Consider the following 21,823-nt stretch of genomic DNA (forward strand, 5'->3'; position numbering starts at 1 on the left):
GGGATGTAACATGATATAGAGCTTTTTTTTCCCCAACCCTTCAGGTCAATCACTGGGCTTCATTAATATATAGAGACATAAAAGAAAGTGAAAAAGTAATTCTTCACATGCAGGCACTTGCTTGGATTTACTGGCAGTCTAGAAAATGTCCATGCTAATTTGGAGGGAAATACCCTGTCAGAAACATCACTCAACCTAATACAGCAATTCAGCCTTAGATTCCAAAAACCTTTATGTGATTTATTGACGTGACATTTTTGCATTTTAACAAGACATACATAACACTTCTCATGGCATATCATGGTCTTCCTTTAAATATAAAGAGCAAAAAGGCGGCACCTATAATATGTTCGCCAGTGGACACCAGCAGGGAAAAGCTATCAGTACTGTGGTTCAGAAACAGAAACTCCCACAAATATTAATTTCATAAATTTAAAAATCTACTCATCCAAATAAAACACTACTCAGATGAAACACCACAGGGATGCATAAACTTGCAACAACCATAACCTGGAGTCAAGACAAATTATTAGCACATTTGTCATTTCCAAGCCATAAAGTCCCCCTTTCTCACAGAGCTTTTCTATTTGTTTCTGATGGAAAACATCAGCATGGTTGTCTGGATCTGCCAGGAAACACAAAACAAACTGAACATAGACTTGCAAAACCAGAAAATACAGACATGAACTAATAAATTAAAACTCACTTGTGCAATTTTAAGCAGTGCAGCATGTCTGTAAAAGTATCAAAAAATACTGGGCATCCCCTATGAGGCTCCAATGATCTCATCAAAAAAGAAGAGACAGAAGGTTCCTTAAAAGGTGTCTCAAGTTACATTGTAGGTAGCATACTTAGACAGTGATTTATGTACAGACATGAGAAGTTGAGGCACTCAGGAAGGACGCATAAATGAAAAGAAACCTAACCTGACTGAGAAGCAATGCTGTGACATTGTGACACATCATAAAACATTTGCCCACTTGGGAGCACATCCTGTTCCTCCAGTAATAACGAATGTGTTTCTACTCACTTCTTTCAAGTTAGGAAAGACAAAACTGCACATATAGCCTCTAAAAGAGCTAAGTGAATAGTAAAATACCTCATCTCCAACTTAAAATACAGTAGGAAGCTTTAAACAAGCCATTGTCCACTAAAAATATTCACAAAACTAGGAATTCAGCAACAGTACCAACAGAAAAATTGTCCTGCTGATCCAGTCACGCCTAAATCAGCCAATGCTAATGCCCCAGCAGTCAATCTCTTGTCACTCACCCCTGATTACTCATCTCAGGACAGCTACAAGACATCCCTCTGTCTCATAACTGTAATTTACTACTCACTGACACCCAGACTGACCTTTCTGCAAGTCAGCATCAGAATTGAAACATACACACCAATTATTACTTTTTTTAAAATATGAATTCAGATGGAGCTGTTAAATATGGACGCTGACAATATCGTGAGAGTTTATAGATTTTCATTCACTATCATGTTTTTCATTCTCCCATCAAGCACAATAACTTCAGCTGTCTATTAAGAACAATTCTTTTTCATGTACTGCAGCACTGTAATTTGCTCTCAGCAATTCAAATTTTTTACTGATATATTTGTGAAGAAAATTGCATGTAGACTTGTGCTTTCTTGTTGCTTCTTCTTATATTTTGCATTTTCAAGACATAACAATTTCTTCTCTGTAGGAGACAGAAATTAGAGCCCATAGCATCTCAGCTACAGTGAACAGACATCAGGAATGGGTGATAACTTTAGAGAACAAAGAGCAAACATGAGGCAACATTACTTCTCTGGTGATATTAGTAAAGCATCAACGAAACAAAAAAGCCTAGCCTCCAGTGCTCTGGTCCTCACATTTAAACATTAGATCATCAGTCATAATAGAAGGACTTCATGAAGGATCGTTCATTCCACTTGGATACATAGAAATGTTCTCTGTCCCAAACGCCAATTACAATAAAAACAAACCCCAAGCTCTTCTGAAACGTTGGTGGTGGCTGGGAGCAGGAGCATTGGGTGAAAGGAAAAGGCAGGCAAGAGAATGAAGGTTGGCTTAATACTGAGCTCAATGGTTTAAGAAGATAACCTTGTATTTGAACCAGATGGGAAATGCCTTTTCAAATGCAGACCTGAATCAATGTCAAGCCAGTATTCAAGTGACTCCAGCTTTCCAAATTTCTCTTTGATACACTCGCTACCCAGAAATCCAGTCTTTCTCTGCTTGGGACTGAAACTGATGATGTCAGATGGAATTCGAAGCATCCTTGTTTAAGCATATTTTTCTAAAGATATCATTTTCTTCCTTTCTTGTCTTAATCAGACATCAACACAAAACCACCCTGATGATTGCTATAAAAAGTGCTCAGCACTGGTTTATATGAGTTTGACAGTGTAATTCTAATCCAGGAATCTGAGTTTAAGAGCTGGAATTCCCAGGTTTCTAGGATCTTTGCTCCTTAACAGCCTGCAATACAAATCATGAAGCATCCCAGTAAAGTAAATCCATTACATAAATTTTTAATTTAGACAAGTGGAAAACAATTGCATTAAGAGCTTTTGTGGAGCTGCATTTAGTTCTTCTCTACAGAAGTCTAGAAATGTAATTTTATTCTTAGATAAATGATTTTATTTACCACATACATAAAAGAACATGAAAAAACCCCTATCAATTTTCTGTAAGAGACTGAAAAAAAAAAGTCATATGACCCAGCTGACTGAGAATCCTCCTGCCGTTGCTTCCCAGAAATAAAAAAATTTAAAGTTCAGCTGAGTTCACCATAGAAATAATAGATACCATGCTGGGAAAATATTTTGACAGACTTACAATAACACAAATGAAAGTAATATGTACTACTAGATATAGAAACAATAATGAAACAGTTTACATCTCATTGCCCTCTTGCAGAGGGCTTATGTACTATGAGACTCCAGTCAATGCGACATACTATACAAATACATATTTATTCATAGAACTAGTAGAGATCCATGGGGCTAATTTTCCTGTAGCAATAATGATTCAAAAACCTCATACAACAACTGCTTAAATAACCTCTGAAGTGGGACCAAAACATCTGAATATTAGCGAAGATAGCTTAAAAAAAATATAAAAATGAAATCTTACCTGACACTTTGGAAATGGAACAAACATTTATCTGAGGAGAAGGAAGGAGGAACCAAAACACACATCTCCAACCATGTCTTTTCAGTCCTCCAAACAAATTTCTTTCACTTTTCCTAAAATCTTTACAACAGAATATAATACAACTGCAAAACCAGCACTGTTTTCACTCATCTAAGCTGAAATCTGCCCTGCCCATCTCTTTAAGGAATTCCTTTTCATATTTTTCTTTGGTTGCCAACATTTTGCATTTTTTTTAAACTCATATGCCTATGCCTCACTTCTCAAAGTTTTGTTTTGCCAGTCTTATGTCCTCCTCATCAAATTATAAGACAACCTGTGGCATCTATCTAGTCTTCTGAAGTGCAAAACAGCTTTTACTTCATTAAAACTCTGGATAATACATAGAGAGATTTTACCCCTGGCATAGAAGTAACTGTTAGAATATTGTTACCTACTTGTTAGCCTGTGATGGATCCTTAAAAAATGGATGAAAAAATGGGGGAAACAACATTGTCACGTGTGTTAAATTTTCTCTTCTCATGTAGCAGAGCATATTGATCCACTAAACTCTTGTAAAGCACTTAGCAATAAAACAGATCACAGGTGCAGGGAATATACCTGGAGATATGAGGGATGTACTTAATCTCCACAGGAGCACCGAAAATAAGACACACAACTCTCTACTAGGGAACTGTCTGTGAAAGAGGTAGGCACAGGGGGATGTTCTGCATGTGGAGGAAGTTTACTTATACAGCCTAAAAGGTAGAGGTTCCTACATTGTTCAGACAGAAGCTACTTCTTTATCTTGCACACAAAATCTGGGAAAACTCTTTTTTCCCTTTGCTTTGCCTTCAGCATTCGTCACTTGAAATGCTAGAAAGTATGCAGTATTGCATAGCGAACCTTGTATTTCATACAGCTGCCTGTAATCCTGCCTGTTTCCAATTCATGCCTGCAATATCATCCACTGGTGTGAAAGCAAAAGACAGGTGAAGCTTCAAGAACGTCTCCATTCTGAGTATGCTCTTTTGCACTCAATGTTTTACTTATATGAAAATTTAATATAAGACAGAACCACATAAACCACAACCAGCTTATATGGGATTTTGAAGTGTAAATATTCAACAGGTAAAAGGGAATACAGAATCTACTTAACAACCAAAAACAGAAATGTTCTTGTTCACAAACAAAACACCCCTCTGAACCCAAATCAAAGTAGATAACTTGAAGGAAACAATTTTAAGCTGGAGAAGGATTGACTTAATGCTGACTGTACAGCGCATTGCCAATACTCCGCACTTCATTGCCTGTATCCTTTATATATGGACACAAAACATGTAATTCACTTTAAGTTCTTTTTATCTCGTGGCAAGCATCAAAAGCAGTATGTGTATTTGATCAACTATCATCTTCCAAAAAATGATTCATCATTTTCTAGATATCATCAAACAGTAAAAAACTCAACATATTAATGTCCTATTAACATCACAAGCTTTAAAGCCAGAGAAGGATTGCAGTGGCTTAAGGCTATGTGGGCAGAAGATGTTTAAGGTGTCCATCTTTAGTAAACCATCTCAAAGCTAATGTGCTCTGACACTCTAGCCAACTCTTGATCAGACATATATCTGTTCATGTTTGGTGTATGCCTTTCAGTTTTACCCTTTTGAAACCCATCCAAGCTTTAAAAAAAAAAAAAAATTCCCAGCGAAATCTGTTCTCATAATGAATACAGTTATGCTTACCATTACTGTGAACCCAAGAAAATCCATCCCTGAGTTTCAAGCAAATGGTTAAATGCTAAAGCAGATTCTCCCAGGGCAGATAAATGGGTGAAATCCAGTCTCTAGACAGATGCCTAAAAAGGAGCTGCCAACAAGCTAGGCTTCTAATCTTCTATCCTGGTTAATGGGGATTTAATTAATATCGTCAGGAGTCTATAGTTATTTTACTTATCCCACATTAGACTGCACCACAGTCATCAGAATGGCTCTTCAGGTTCCCTTGGCAGTATTGATCTGATCTCCATCAATTGTAACAGCAGCTTAAGTAACTGAGGTTCAAATCATTTGATAAAGGTAGGAGTGTCACCATTTCTTCTTCCCTAGTGCGTACATGACACAGAAGTGGGGCTAGTAGATACAACTCAAGACCCATGATAGATCCAAATATTTCTGAGTAGCAGATTCAGGAGCCTTTGCTTAAATAAGCACTGGACTATGTAAACCAGTTGTTTAATATGGCACTAGGCATCTATCTTTAAACAACTGAATTGCAACCCCTAGTTTACCTGTCTGTACTTATGTACAGAATCCAAAATCTAGCTGTCTTAATCTATAAACTGAACCTTATGACTGGTATCTGTTAAGATCAGCTTGACAGAGAACATTTAATACAATATTATTCTCAAATTCTATCATGCCAGATGCATATTTCATTTTGTGTAACTGCAGTATACTTTAATTCTTACAATATTTACACAGTAGCTGTAAAAATTGCTTAAATTGATTGCATTCAAATATAAAGCAGGAAAATAATAATATAAAAAAATAGGAATTTTGCGGCTAGGACTACTTAAAACAGAAAAAAAAAAAAGAAAAAAGGAGGAAGACAAATTCAAAAAACATACCACCATAACCACAAAAACAGATGCTCACACCATTATGTGTTTAAGTAAAAATGATGAAACTATATTAGCCACCTTCAGTTTGGTCATAAATGCCTACATTTAAAACTCTCCTTCCTCTGTAAATGTAGTCAGAAATAAAAGAAGGATGTTTCTGGTCCAAGGGCAAATTACATCATTACCAAAAACCTGTGTGCTTAAAAAGAGGCACCACAATAAAATAAGAAAATACAATCCATTTTTTTTTTTTTTTTTTTAAGATCTTTAAAAATTAGACCCAACAGTAATAGTTTTACAAAGCAGCATTCTGTAGGAAGCAATCCAGCAAGTCCTCTTCCACCACAGTCTCATCACCTGTTATTTAATGCTTTCTTTATAATTTCTAACCCATAACACAACAGCATAGACTTTGCTTTCATTCACAGTACAAGAACTTTTCAACTATCACTTCATAAAAACTAAGAAGAAAATAATTCATGCTTTTATATTCTGCAACAGAAACAGCTATTCCTTGAGGTGACTCTATTGTGTATAGAATAACAGCTTAAAAAATGTCACAGTTAATTTTGAACTGAACTACCATAAAATGACTAAAGGACTGGAATCTGCACTATTGATACTGCACTGTATCGCTCTACGAGCTACGACAGTACCAACGAAAGTTACAACATTAAAGGTTCATCCTTGAACAGCCTCTTCAACATTATTTTGATGATTCTTGCAAAATAGGATCAAAATCTGCTACCTGGTACACTGGTAGCAATGACAGGAAACAGCAACTACCTGTTTGCAAACATTTGGGGGTTTTTTGTTTTTTTTTTTTTAAAAAAAGGTTGTTGATGTTGCTTAGGACTTTTTCACATATCCTTCAAAGTACACAGCGATAGTACTTACGTGGTGTAATACATAATGTTAGGCAGAGTGCATTTTCTGGGATAAGTTACTCAAAGGTTATGCACTACAGCTCAGTACACATTGAACAATTTAACACCTCTTGAAACCCTACACTGAGAGCTACATTGAAGATACCACAGATAGATTTCTTTGTGTGAACAGCACTAGTGCTAAACTCACTATTTTCATGGCAACTGAATATTTAATAGCTCCAACAGTAAGTGAAGACCTTCAGTGGCTTAACCCACACAGCAAACAGACCACCTCATGTGAGTTTCTATAGGTAACTTCCTAATAAACACAACAACCACCATCACACAGTGGAAATCCTGTTGAAAATTAACTGTATTCACCTTCATTAAGAAAATAATTATTTGGCCATTTTCCACTTACATTGCGCTTGCCATTAGTTTTCATATAAAAAAGTATTTTACCTCAAAGGGACTATTTGTTGGCTATTTATTACATAAGAACAAATTTCAATGCTGAAGCTACGGGGAGCACAGATTTCCTTTGCAGGTAAAAAAACACATTCCGATGAAATTCTGATTGTTCCAAACTTCTTTCAAATGTTTCTGATATATTAAAAAGGTAAATAATTCAAATAGCATTACCATTACAAAGGTAAATAATTCAAATAGCATTACCTTTACTCGTGGTATAAAGACACATTATTGTTTTTGTTAGTCATAACATCAGCTTCAGAAAGGTTTAATCATCTAATGAAGAAGCAGCCAGTAATAAGAGCGTATAACTTACATTATTCATATACTCGCTGAGCAGATCCTGCAGGGCCTGCCGCACGGCGTTGCACTCTGCTACGATTCGCTCCCGGCGGTCATCACGTGTGCACGATGAGTCTGCCATCAGCGCAGCTCCACTGATGATGCTCTCCAGCCTTTCCTCAAGAGACGGCCTGAAGCGGGCCTCGCTGAAAGTCATTGGGTCTAAAATAATTTTGTTCTAAAAGACAAAATATGAGTGGGAAAGTTGTGAGCACACAGGGGCCTTCGGCATTTTTGAAGTATCTTAATTTAGCAGCTTCATGGGGGTTTTACTCTTTCACATAAATAAATTCCTGAAAGATCAATATTACAAAAATACCTGGTAGCTCTAAAATTCCAATATATAAATATTTTAAATAATTACATATTTATAGTATTTTATTATTCACAAGCTATAGTTATAAAAGACTACTGGTGAGAGCAACACAGCTGATCCAAGTATGTATTTGGGAAGCACATAGCATAAATCAACACTACTGTAGAATGCGTGCAATGTGTGTATATTTCTCTTTACCTCTAAATATTTTATATATATATATCATCCTGAAGTGAATTAATATTATTCTTTCCTGAATCTTCTGAAAATTTCTTGGATATTCTGGAAATTCCTATGAAAAGTGAAAGTTATTTATGACTTAAAAGAAACTGGAATATTCTGTTAACTAATTCCTCCATTTTGATTATTTTTCTTAATAGACTACACTGCAGAAATGCTACTAGATTACCACAGTAATAAATGGGAAGAAAAAAAAATAAAAATCAAAGAAATTAACACTGCAAGAAAACCATTATTAGATAACGACACTTAGACAAAAAGGTGAAATAGCTCTGATTCCCATTCTGTACCACAATCTTTTAAAAGCCTTTTTTTTTTAAAGGCTCTTGCAAGCTTTTTTTTGTTTGTTTGTAGATCAAGAAAAAGGGATGGATTATTTAACTGAAAAGAGAGTATTTAGGGAAGACAGTCTGAAAAAATCTTTAACTTGTCTAATAGCCTACTCTTTAGCAAAATGTCTTTATTCCACTAGAAAAAAATAATTCAAAAACTGTGTTCTATTAAAGACACTTTAATTCTATAATTATGATCACTGCTAAACACTTGTGTACCTGATATATCAAACTTAGTACCAAATATAAAATAGAGCTGAAACACATCAACTCTACCCCATCAGTGTACAATCTTACGTCATATTATGAGTTTTGAGTCACAACTAGATTATACTCTGACCTGCCTTTCTCCTTTTGTAGTTCAAAGTAACAAATGCAAAAGCAATAATTGCCTTCTCCCACTTATAGGCACATCAACAACATGGTGGTAGCAATCATGCAAAGAAGTTTCATAATTGTATATTGTCTAAAAACGCTCTGTAAGCTGCATAATTCTCATTTGAGCTTTAAAAATAAATAATGAAATAGGAATTAAAAAGTTAAAAGCATTAATTTTTCTAATAATCACACTTGTTTAAAACCATATAGAATTTTTATTAATGAAGCATTTTAATTTTCAAAACGTTTTTATAACTTTATGATTAGTCTATTTCTTTTACTGTCCAAGAGCAATCAACAAGCACAAGACAAATGATACTTTTAATTTGAAAAAATACAACTCAGTGTATAAAAGTGTAAATCAGGATTTAGGGCCATGATACATAATCACAATCTGCCTTCAATGCTGAAAACTGTATCTGTTTATTACAAATCAGAACCTGCTCAAATGACCTTATTCTAGCTTAAATTCTGACTCCAAGTGAATATGTTTTCTTTAATTCAGTGGGACAAGGTTTTCACAAAAGATCAGCTTATTTCCCAATAAAACTTCCAATTAATTCCACACACAAAACCCATTATACACAGAAAGAGGATCATGCCCTGAAAAATCTTTAACAACTGAATACATAGCAGTTAAATAGTAATAAACATTAGGATGTCAGGAAATCTATGAAGATTCACTATTTAATAAAAAGGATAAATATAGGAAATTTAACCAGAAAGCATATTGTTTCAGCTCCAGGAACTGCTGACTTAGAAGAAATAAATGCAGCATTACCCAGAATGTGAGATATCATCTCACATGTATCTTCTGGGGTCTATGCTTCACAGCAGTAAGCAGGGCAGTTTTACAAGCCTCTAAATTAGAAATTACTTCTCTATGAGTTAGGTCTATGCATATTTATGTAGCTGTGCTTTTCAGTCAAATGATAATACTTGGGATTTTCAGAAATCAACTATATAAATTCATCTCCACAACATCATATTTGATTGAGTAGATGCAATGAGATTGCATCAAATGAACCAGCTTAGCAATTTATGCCATAAGTAAGAAAAAATATTACAAAAAATAGCTGCAAGTTTCAGATTATTTTCAGCATCTCCTTATACAAATCTGGTTATGCTTTTAAATTACCATGAAATGGTCATGTTAAAAGTCATGTGGTTATCGTGTTGGGTTTTTATTTGTTTTCAAATGACCATAACTATGGTCGTTAACAAAGACAGGAAGTATTCTTGACTAGAGACTAGAGGATTACGAATAGCCAACAGACATTCTGTTTGTAGCAAACCTCGTTCTCAACCCATAAAGGCAGTCAAAGCAATATGCATGCAGCACTATTGCAATTTTCATATTTCAGTTACAACAACATAAACACTCCTTCCAGAAATGCCTCACTGTCCTCCTCTTCTTTAAAGTCATAGGTGTACAGTCCCTCCACCGGTTCCTACCTACACAACAAATTTCAAACAGCAGATCTTACACCTCTGAGTGAGTCACAAATAACATTTTTCTCCTTGGCCATTTCTGAAGACCCTGCACTCAGTCTTCTATGACACCCAAGGACCTATCAAGAACGAGTTCCTGGAATATTTCCATCCTTTTTGAGCCTTGAGGATGGACAATCTGCAGATCAAATATATCCAATATCTGATCACTGAAACGAGACTCACTATTTCCACAAGCAGCTACGTCGCAGTCTGTTTATAAATTTAGGAAATTCTGTACAAATAATAAAACATGCATCATTGAGGGTGTATAATTAATCTAAGCCAATTTTCTCACTGTAAAACATAGAAAAGGAATACATTTGTGGATTTCTTTTCTAAATAAGAAGAGATCTTCATGACCATCAGACCTTAGTTCATGAAGAATAAATGCCACTGAGTTGCATTCAGTAATTTTTCATCCCACAATTTTTTTAGTTTAGAAGTAATTTCTAGGCTTAAGAAGTCACTTAAATATTTGTTTGGGATATTCTGTTAATGAGACTTCAGAATGACAGAATAATTTAGGTTGGAATGGACTTCTTGAGGTTATCTGCTTTAAATGCCTCCTTAAAGCAGAGTCAACTTTGACATCAGGCCAGGCTGCTCAAGGCTTCAACCACTCAACATGAGATCTCCATCGTTGGGAGATTTTCCAAATCTCTCTGGACCCTGTTTCATTGTTTGAGTACCTTTATGGTTTGTTTGGGTTTTTTTTCCTCCCCAATATCCAAACAGAAATTTCCTTGAATCTGCTTGTGCCAGTTGCCTCTCATCCCAACACCATGAATCTCAAAGTAGACTTTACCTCCATTTTCTCTACACCATCCTACTAGGAATTTGAAGATGCCAACAAGATCCCTCCTCAAACCCACCCATTCTGCAGTCTGAAAAATTCCCAGCTCTGCCAGCCCCCACTGATCTGTCATCTCCTGCAGGTCCCTCATCATGCAGTCCCTGCTAGATCTGCTCAAGTGTGTTGGTGTTCCTTGCACTTGGGAAGCCCCACATTGGATCTGGAAGGCCTGATAGTTTCTTAGGCACCAAACATAGGGGGGAAAAAAACCCCACTCTCCTTGACCTACTGCCTACACTCTTACTAATGCAGCCTCGCAGGTGGCTGACCTGCATGACTGTAAGGGTGCACTACTGACTAAGGTTGAACTTGCTGTTTAACAGAAGCATTATTTCTTAAGCCTAATGTTGCCTTCACAGGCGCGCGGTGACCTGGTTCAGGAACGGCATGGCGGCCAACCCCAGGCCGCGCGGTCCATCAGCTCACAGACACCAATGTGGTGGATGGCAAATGGCACTTATTGATAAGCAGCGCGGCCTTATAGAGCCTGGGTTTACAACGTCACTTCCGTCTGCTTACGTCATATGCTAAAAGCTATTGGCTATCCGGAGGGGGGGCCCTATATTTCCATACAGCGCGACATCTTCCGGCCACCAAGCCCTACCTAGCAACATTTCCCCTCTCCCTATGCTTAACTAAACAGGCTAACATAGTAATAGTAAAAATATTTCTAAAAAAAAAGAGTACAAAGATAAGGCACACTGGGCAAGTGGTAATTGGGGGGTGACTGGGGGTAACGGAGTGTAGCTTGGGATACCTGGGGATAGCCGGGGAAAACTGGGGGAAATAGTGACCAAGTACATTTTTAAAGCAGTTGTTGGTGTTCTACAAACATGATGTTAACCTTTTCTAGCCTGCTCTTGACAAAGGACATGAGCCTGTTTAATATACAGGATCCGAAGATCAATGTCACCAGAATCATTGCAATCGGTCCTATCAAGATGGGTATCAGGGTGGTTAGCCACGGTGATTGGTTAAACCATGATCCAAACCACCCTTGCTGGGCTTCCCTGTCTCTTTTTCTTTGAGCCAATCTCTCTCTCAATTTGGCCATTGAGTCTCTAACCACTCCGGTGTGGTCAGCCGGGTTTCAACACCACTTGTTGCCTTCACAGGCGCACGGTGACCTGGTTCAGGAACGGCACGGCGGCCAACCCCAGGCCGCGCGGTCCATCAGCTCACAGACACCAATGTGGTGGATGGCAAATGGCACTTATTGATAAGCGGCGCGGCCTTATAGAGCCTGGGTTTACAACGTCACTTCCGTCTGCTTATGTCATAAGCTAAAAGCTATTGGCTATCCGGAGGGGGGGCCCTATATTTCCATACAGCGCGACATCTTCCGGCCACCAAGCCCTACCTAGCAACACCTAACATCCTCCAAAACGATCAGAACCAACTTCTGGGCCTCTCAATTCATTTTTATAACAAGAAATACTGCTGGGAAAGAAAACTTTAGAGATTCCAAGGAAAGAAACAGTAGTAGTACACTTTCTTTAAATTATAATAAATAACAATGTAGCAACTTTCTGATAGGTGGTTACAAATAAATTATATTTTAGATGTTTATTTTAAACTCTAACAATTTCTCAAATATCTCACAAGGACAACAGGTTTTCAAGCTTTGGGAAAAAGAATGGGGATGAGAACCTGCTGCATGACAGCTCTCGACATTTGGTTCCCAGAGTACTATTTTTTGTTTACAAAATGTTTTACTCCTTTCCAAAGAAAGCTTGGTATCAAAATGCATCTTCAAGACTATGTTCTTGACACGTTTAAAGTTCTTACACATATATTAACATAATGTTAGCAAGAAATTAACATATTCTCAGAAGGAAGAAAAACTAGTTGCCAAGAAATCTGGCTAAATAAATTCCTTCAAAAGTCTCAAGTTCCCATCACTTCTTGATAGCCAGTTAACGAACGATAAATATAAATGAATTGGAACATTTTACATTTCTAATTAGTTAACTAACATTAGAACCATAAATCAAGGACTGACACCATAATTCAGCCCTTATAATTAAGTGTTTCAAGCCTCTTTACAACTATACACAGATTAGTGTAAACATACATCATTTTTGGCTTCTGTTACTGAAACAAAGTCCAAGAAAATTAATTTAAATATAATTGGAGAGTTATCTCAAAACTGTTAAACTTCTGATAAAACCTTCTATAATCGTATTACAGTTAACTTATTTTCTCTTATATTCTCAATTTTTTAAAATTATAGAAAGGTATGTTTATAAAGTAGATGCAGTGTTTTCATAAAGAATAAAAACTTTCAGAAAACAGACCTCTTCATACTAATTAGTACCATAACCCATCTTTCTCTTGCTCAAACAGGAATAAACTATCAACATTAATATACTATAGGGCACTACTTCTGAAATTTAAAGTATCAGACAAATTATTTGTACTTCAACTAAAAATACGGAAAATAACTATATACCCTACATAAACGCATTGTATTATCAGAGAACATAATCATTGGAACTTGGTGACATTTATCTGCATTAGAATATCTTTTTCAACAATACTAAAAAGCCAGTTTTTTACAGAAATATAAAGGAAAACAAAACCAAACCATTAATTTAATCTTACAAAACAAGTTTACAACTCCAAAAGAACCACGATTACTGTATCATTGTCTGCGTTTTCCAGATTAAGTACGTGCTCCTGTAAAAGCTTACTTACTATGTGCACTGCCTTATATCACTCAGGAAAAATCTGCTCATCTACAGTTTCCATAAGTAGAAAGTCTCAAGCAAATTTCAGCAGCTTCTTCAGAAGGACAGCTTTGTTTATTTTTTAAACACACACGTGATGTTAATTTTTTGGGGGGCTGGAGGTGAGGGAGGAATTTCCAGCTCTGAAGAAGCTGAAAATTAGCCAACATAAAATGTATTCAAATTCATTCGTAAGTCAATGGACAGATTCACAAGTTTTGATAGTGCTCAGTATTTTGGCAAGCTTGAAAAACAGCATGTGGAAAACATAGTTATCTCAAGATACTAAATACCATTAATTCTAAGGTACCACAGAACCTTAGAGCTGGTAACAAAAAGATTCTTAAATTACAGGTCTGTTATCACTCGCCATAAAAACTCTAAGAAATACCATTTTTGGAGAAAAAGAACCACAAAAACACCAACAAACTGGTCTTCCAAGTCTTCCTGGTACAGTTGTGTGCATCTGTGTAACAGGGAAGGTCAGATTCCTCCCTTCTTACAGATTCTTTCTAGAATTCCCCACCCAATTACCTCCCATACAACCTCTGACAAAAAAAATAAGGAATTAATACTTCCTTGTACTTCCTTAATTGTTAGATTGTGTAAAAGGATGATGACAATAACAGCCTCTGTGGAGCCCTTTATACAATTTACTGTGGTCTATTCTTTAAAACACACAAAACCCCCAATTAAACAAAAGGTTTTTACCTTTTGTAATTGGGTAAAAGTGATTTTTAAAAGAAACTATCAGGTCATATAAAAGTAGTCCAATATCAACTTTGTCTGTTCTAATGGGAAACAACCCTCTTATTTGAGAAAGAAAACAGTTTAAAAGCACTGATTAGAAAAAAAACAAAAACAAAAAAAACAACACACACATGAACACATGAAACCCAACCAAAACTAAAAACAAACAAACAAACAAACAAACAAAAAGAAACCACAAAAACAAACCAAACAAACCAAACACTCCTGTTGTTCTATAGGGCTATGGAAAGAAGGAAAGTTAAATCCATTTTTCAAACTCATATTCTCAAAGAAAAGACAGGTATTTTTGCGGGCAAAGTAATACAGTTGTGAATCTCATATGAAATGCTATAAGGGGAAAAAAAGCCCAAAACACCAAAAAAAAAAAAAAAAAGTAAAGTTTGAAAAGTATTTGTGTGAGACAACGTAGTAGCATAAACCTGATAAAGCAGCTGCTTCAGTCATACCACTGTCTATCTGGAGCTCTGCAGGTACAAAAAGTATCCTAGAGCAGAAATATCTTTTAAATAAGAAACTTCTGTATAACACAGTTTTACAAAAATGTACATCTAAGACAATCCCAATAAACTCAAGTGATGTGTTATGTACCACAATAACCAGCACAGTACAGCAGAAGAGACACTTAATTGGAATTTAGGGTTTTGCAGTTCCTTTATTGACTCTTGTATTAATCTTGTATTAAAAGGTTGGACCAGATGATCCTTGACGTCCCTTCCAACCTGGTATTCCATGATTCTATGAATCAGTTTTGCGACTGTGGACAAAAGATACCTTCTTTCCTCTATTTCTCTTTTTACGCTTTATTAATTCATCTATTTAAAATGTAAAACCTTCAGGGCAGAGATGATGATTCTCAGTGACTTAGCACAATGAAAATACAATTTTTAAGGCAAATGCCACTGCAAAGTGAACAATATGTCTGAAGAAGGAACTAAAACCACAATGAAAAATGCCATTAAAAAATCAAATTGGTAGATAACTTAGATAAACAATGCCACAACCACAAGAAAGTATGAAAAACTGCCTTTCTGTAAAAAGAAGCAGGTAATATGAGGGACCCTGTTTTTCAGAACAACCTGGGAGACAAGACCGTAGAAATAAGGGTGTTCAAGGTATTTCTTTGTCAGAAGTGCCTGCACTACCGTGAAAACAAATGCAAAGCGCTCACAGGTTTGCGTTATGTATGTATGTCAGTGTCCCCCAAAGCGCTAACAAGGCTATTTAGTTCCTGTTCAGCAGTAAATCAAATGTTTCTACCCGTCACTATGCTGAGCTTCGCAGACACAGCATGTAGCTATCATTTGAAGAAGAACAGTGCAATGCCACACGGCAGCTTTACATGAGCTGGTCTGATGCATTATAAGAACACAGAACTGTTGCAGAGAAATAAGTGACTATCTTTCCTTCTGGGACAGTGGGATGACTAAATTTATTGTAGTTTGACAAATATCACACTTAGGTAGGAGTACGCAGCCAAGAGCAGGTGGAGTAGCAACAGCCCCCACCTTCACAGCCCCAGCAGTCCCCCCCTGACACTGTTCTCTGAATGTAAATGGAGATATTGTTTCCCTGCAATATTGGTGGTGTTTACTTACCACATACTTGAGTTACATAAACATTGCAGAGGTGCTAAATAAACATAATCAAAATAGTACCAAGCCCTAATTGCCAAATTTCACTTAGTGTTATTTTTGAGCTTTTATAGGTAACCCAGCAAAATTTAAATATGTTTTTGAATTAACAGTTCAGATATTCATACTTACCATTAATGATGAAATAAGCAATCTGTGATAAATTGAATAATAATGTAATAATTGTATTGCTACAGGTTACAGAAAACATATTTCTTTATAGAAACGATGATTAGGGTTTTTTGAAGTCCTTTGTGTGCTTTTATCATCTCTAAAAAACCTGTTTGGATGAGGGTTCACTACAAAAACTCCTTTGCAAATAAACTGATTACTGCCCTGATACAAACACATTAAATGTATTTTACAGGAAAACACACAAAATACCTGGTCTGCTGGCATTACTTTTTCTACCATCAAAACAAGTGGTAGCAATGTGGTATGGTTAAACTTACAGACAGTATACTTGATTCCTAATTCTTTCCACAATAATCATTTACTACACAGGAGCATTTTGGGAGGGGAGGATAATAATAAATATTAAAAAACCACTAGATGGAGCTCCAACACAGAAAATACAGAGGAGCAGCAGCAGCATTTTCACCTCTTAAAGGTCAATGAAGGTACAAGATCCAAACCACCAGTAAGTATGCTTCCCTTTACAGGTCACATTTCTGCTATCAATTTGATACCCAAATCCTGTCACTGACAGTGCTGTCCCTTGTACACTGCAGTTGACACTTCCACAGTAATATATATATACAATATATATACATTCCCACACATACATAAGCACAGATAAAACATTAACCATAGTATGCTGTAAAGCTACCTACTAAGATTCAAAGTAGAATGAACTTCTGAAAAAGGTGATTAAAACAATTTAGAATCATAGAATAGTTTTGGTTGGAAGGGACCTTTAAAGGTCATCTAGTCCAACCCCCCTGCCACAAGCAGGGACATCTTTAACAAAATGTTGCTCCAAGCCCTGTCCAGTCTGGCCTTGCATGTTTCCAGGAGTGGGGCATCTGCAACTTATCTGGGCAGCCTGTGCCAGTGTCTCACCACCCTCATTGTAAAGAAAATTCTTCCTTACATCTAGTCTCAACCTACACTCAGTCTGAGTTTCTTGCTGCTATACTACTCACGTTCTGCATGGAAACCTCTGGGAGAAGAACCCTAAAAGTAGTACCCCGAAGGGGTTGCAATGGGCAGGAAAGTGCAGGAATAACATATAATAAAAAACTTGTTTAGCCCCTTGGCATCATCAGGAGACTGAAAAATTCCTCTGAAATTTTTCCTCTCCTGAAAGTTCAGTTCAGCATCCTCAAACATATCTTTCTGCAAACAGGTAAAGGTGTTAGGTATACTGTAAAATGCAACATTCTGCATTCTCCATTACTTTCTTAATACGCGGAAGATAACCAGTCTTTGACTTTTCCCCACTCAGGGGAGATCCAAGGAGTGCAGAAAGTGCCAAAGGATTTCGCTACTGAATATAAGCTTTTGAAGCATATGGATGCAGCCCCGGCCTTCACACATGAAGTGATCAACTTGACATCATTCCAGTTTAAAAGCCACTTCAGCTGCACAAGGGAAAAAAACTGAAATACCTGCATTTTGTTCAAAGTCACGTATGAGGTTATCTGAATTTGCAACACACTTTCTCCAGTGCACACTAACACATGAATTCCTATTTAAAATCGATATATAGCTGCTACTGTACAGAAATAGCCATTTGGCTGTGCTTCCCTAGACACTACAGCTCAACAAGTGCAGTTTCAAATAGCTGCTTGGGATGTGCAGCAACATTTTTGTAACTGTTTCTTATGATTTCGATACTGAAACAAACACCATTCAGTTCTTGTTTTGAAGCCCACATTTTGCTCTTTTATATTCAGCATCACAAATCAATTCTGTGAAGAACAAGTAAACTGAGATTCCATAAATATTCTGAGAAATCCATTCTCAAGCTGAACACCTAATACAGTTATTTGTCCAAAAAGCAACATTTTAAAAGTAGTCACTTAATGATACAGCATCTCTTCTCTCTGCTACCTTTGTGTCTCATTTTGACTGCTCTTAATTTTATTTTAATTAAAAAAAAAAAGCAGCCTTTGCTACTGTCGTACCCAAGTACTATGTCTCTTCAGTTTCTATGCCATTTCTGTTCCTTCATTACATGCTTATTAGATCTTTCACTCCATTTAAGGAGAACTGTACTCACTAGCCCTGCAAAATATTCCTAAAGGGTCATTAATATCCTCAAGAAATTTTATGATAGTTCACTTATTAAATATGAACTTCATTTTACACTCTGGAGGACAGTGACTGGTGTCATCAGACACTTTGTTTCTCATCAAACATAGTCCTCTCCCAAATCATAGACTTGTGCTGTTCAAAAATTTATTAAAGAATGAGTTACTCTGCCTGGAATTTTTCTGTTCAAATCCTTCTCATAATAAAAAAAAAAAAAAAAAAAAGATATATTTTCAGTACCTCAGGACTCATCCCAAATACAGAAATATCTCAAGTACCAAAAAGCATTTTAACTACCACTTCCAGTTCTCAGTCAGGTCAATTCCATTATAAACCAAATTATTTTCATACTCATTCAAGACTCAATGAAATTTTGAAATTGGACAGTAAAGGGGTGACACACACGCACGGCAGTTCAAGATATAACATGGATCAATACTGCTGGTAATCAACTTTAAAGACAAATGGATGTGTGCACACACAGAAACAATCACTGGGGTATTAAAATAACATAAAGTATGGAGTGTGTCTGGATTAATATGTACTAAAAGCAAGCACTATATATATAAATTTTAACAAATAGCACAGCATTTTATTCCATTGACAGATACTGAATATGCCAATTTATTACAGACACTCATACAAACACAAGACTTGAGGAGAAAGTCAGCTAAGCCATCTCATCAGTTCTGATGTTTTCTTTCTGGAGCAATACAAAAGATACTTACTTCTAGCATCAGCGGAAAGTGTGTGTGTGGGGGGGGGGTGGTCCTTTTTTCCTTTAGGTATCTTTTCTTTCCCTTTCTAAATCAGAGGTTTTATTAACTTATTTTATCTTTGACTCATAATTTATTGCAGACAATCCAAGCCTTGCTCCAAACACAGAAATGCTCCTTTTTATGGGTCAATGGTGGCTGCATAGTAAACATCTTTATGTTTACAAAACTATTGCTTTCCTCACAGCACCGTGCAAGAATGATTACTCTCATTTTTCATACCAAAATGTAAATCAAAATATTTAGAATTGTTTAAAATGTTAAGTATCTTAGGGTACCCCGTTTGAAGCCCCTAGAATCTGAATTTCTGCATTGGTTAGCAGTTCTAAATTGTTGTCAGCACATCCCACTGACACAGCTACACTTCTAGAAACTAAGAAATCACCATCTCAATCCATATTCTGAACAAAGGCACTCTCCTACTCAACAGAGAACCCCACTGCCCAACAAATACTATTTTTGCCTGTCACTGCCCCCTCTCCATTCCATCATGCAGAACATGTCCCCCACCTATCAGCCTTGCTGTGGCAGACAGCCACTCTACATCTATTTATCCCATCACTTTATATCCAAATATAAATATTTTTTATATCCACATCCCATATATACTCTTACCTCTTTCCAATTGCCAACCCCGCATCGGAGTGCGGACACCATCAATTTTCACCTCAGTTTTCATCTAGCACAGATTCACAGTCCTCCTGTGAATTTCTTCTCACTTAGTCATTTTACTGATCTTATATCTACCTCCCCTCTGCACTCCAGTTTGATGGGTAGGTCCTGTCTCTGGTACACATCATGATGGCCATGGGGACAGCATGGAGGGTACCGGACAAATCAGTCACACAACACTTAATATGTGAAAAGACAGAAGTCCCTTGATAATTAGAATGGCTGAGACCTTACCAGACCAAAGCTAGTATTTCACTGAGTGAATACAGAGTATTTTCAGAATTCACAATAAGTTTTTAATGAACTTCTTTATGTAACTTGAATATATTTGGGCAAGTGTCACAAGGGGAGATAAAATGTGTATCCTTAGTTGTAGTAAGAACCCAGAAACTGTTATTTAGCATAAAATATATACAAAATTTTACTAATACATTACTTTATTAATAAATCCAGGAATATCTGCATTTAAATGATTAAAGCATTTAAGGTAAAGCACAAACCCCGAGGCATTAAACACGTACTTTTGTAATCAATCAACTTCAAACAGTACTTTAAAGCAGCAAATCTAATAACAGATTCATGAACTTGCCTCATTTCTACATAAATTATCTCTGAGAAGCAATAAATTACAAGTCTTTTCAAAACTTTGCTGCTAATAACTCACAGGTGACTATATACTACAAGCCACCATTGTATAGAATATGACAATTAACATGACACCTATTTACACAATAGCTGAAGTGCTTAAAATAAGTAAATTTATATTCTCAAAAAAATATTTTGAGAAAGAATTCAGACATCTTACACTGCAGTTTTTAAAGCACTAGGCCACAGATCACCGATTCTGAAATTTGAAATAATGAAGGCTAAGAAGCGCTAAATATTATGGAAAAACCTGAAAACTTATTTTTAATATAGAAAAACTATCTTGTTATATCATATAAAGTTTAGTACGCACTTCATACCAACCACAAATTGATCTCAATATGACTGATACTGGAAAATAAATATACTGTAAAATTATTTTCACTAGAAAAGATAAACATACTTTCCCTTGCTGAAGTAATATATTACCAGCATAAATATAAAACTTTTTTTTCCACCGTCTTTTTAATCCATGATAATTTCACTAGTCCAGCAATTTTTCTTGCTTGTACAACATAAGGGTAGATTCACAATCACCCCACCATTGCAGCTATAAATTTTGGCTTTTCCTAGAGTTCAGCGAATGTTGCCTCTGTTGCAAAATTAGGCGTGAATAAATCTCATTCAACAGCTAAGCAGTGAGGTCAAAGAGGAAATACGGTTAAAATGCAAATAAAACAATAGTTTCAATCTTTGTATCCTCAGTAAGTCAGAGGATAAAGTTTTCATTTAGTTTCTTATAAATTAGAAAGAGAAAATTTTCCAAAAAGATAGGCTGTTTTCCCACATGCAATTGTGACCAGAACATGATACTATGGATGTAAGTCTCACACACATTCACAATGACTGCAACATCATGTAAAGTGGAACAGACTTTACCTGAGGAGAAAAACGGTGAACAAATGTTCTCACAAAGAGGGGCAGGGGATGCTATCAGATGTCTCGCACAGTCTTCACTAAATCTACTTTCACTAAGCACAACTCTCTTTGCATTGAACAGCAGCCTTTTCCAGAGAGCAGCATCATCATCAGTTTGGGACTGAGAAGTCACATGTTTATTTGTCAAACCTCTGCTCTCCATAACATGCAAAGTCCCACACAAAAGCCAGAGTATAATCAAACCAAACCGGGATATTACCCTCAGGATCTTAGCCATAAGGGACCTGTGAGCTGAGAAGGCCCTGAAAACTATGCAGAATTCTTTAAATCTTGACCCACAATAACTTTACAGGAAAAATTGTATATCTAGAAATACATATGTTAAAAAAAAAAAAAAAAAGAGAAAAAAAGATCAG

General features: G+C 36.3%; 1 protein-coding gene across 2 annotated transcripts in view; it reads right to left on the bottom strand.

Annotated features, from left to right (window-relative positions):
* CTNNA2 (catenin alpha 2) overlaps positions 1–21,823 on the bottom strand; it is a 515,202-nt gene that overhangs the window by 350,611 nt on the left and 142,768 nt on the right. For both annotated transcript variants that reach the window (XM_037387521.1, XM_037387510.1), the window contains exon 7: positions 7,410–7,613. In XM_037387521.1, the coding sequence (XP_037243418.1) occupies positions 7,410–7,613 (204 nt within the window). The remainder of the gene's footprint in view (positions 1–7,409; positions 7,614–21,823) is intronic.

The sequence above is a fragment of the Falco rusticolus genome, chromosome 1, assembly GCF_015220075.1.
Source record: "Falco rusticolus isolate bFalRus1 chromosome 1, bFalRus1.pri, whole genome shotgun sequence".
Lineage (NCBI taxonomy): Eukaryota > Metazoa > Chordata > Aves > Falconiformes > Falconidae > Falco > Falco rusticolus.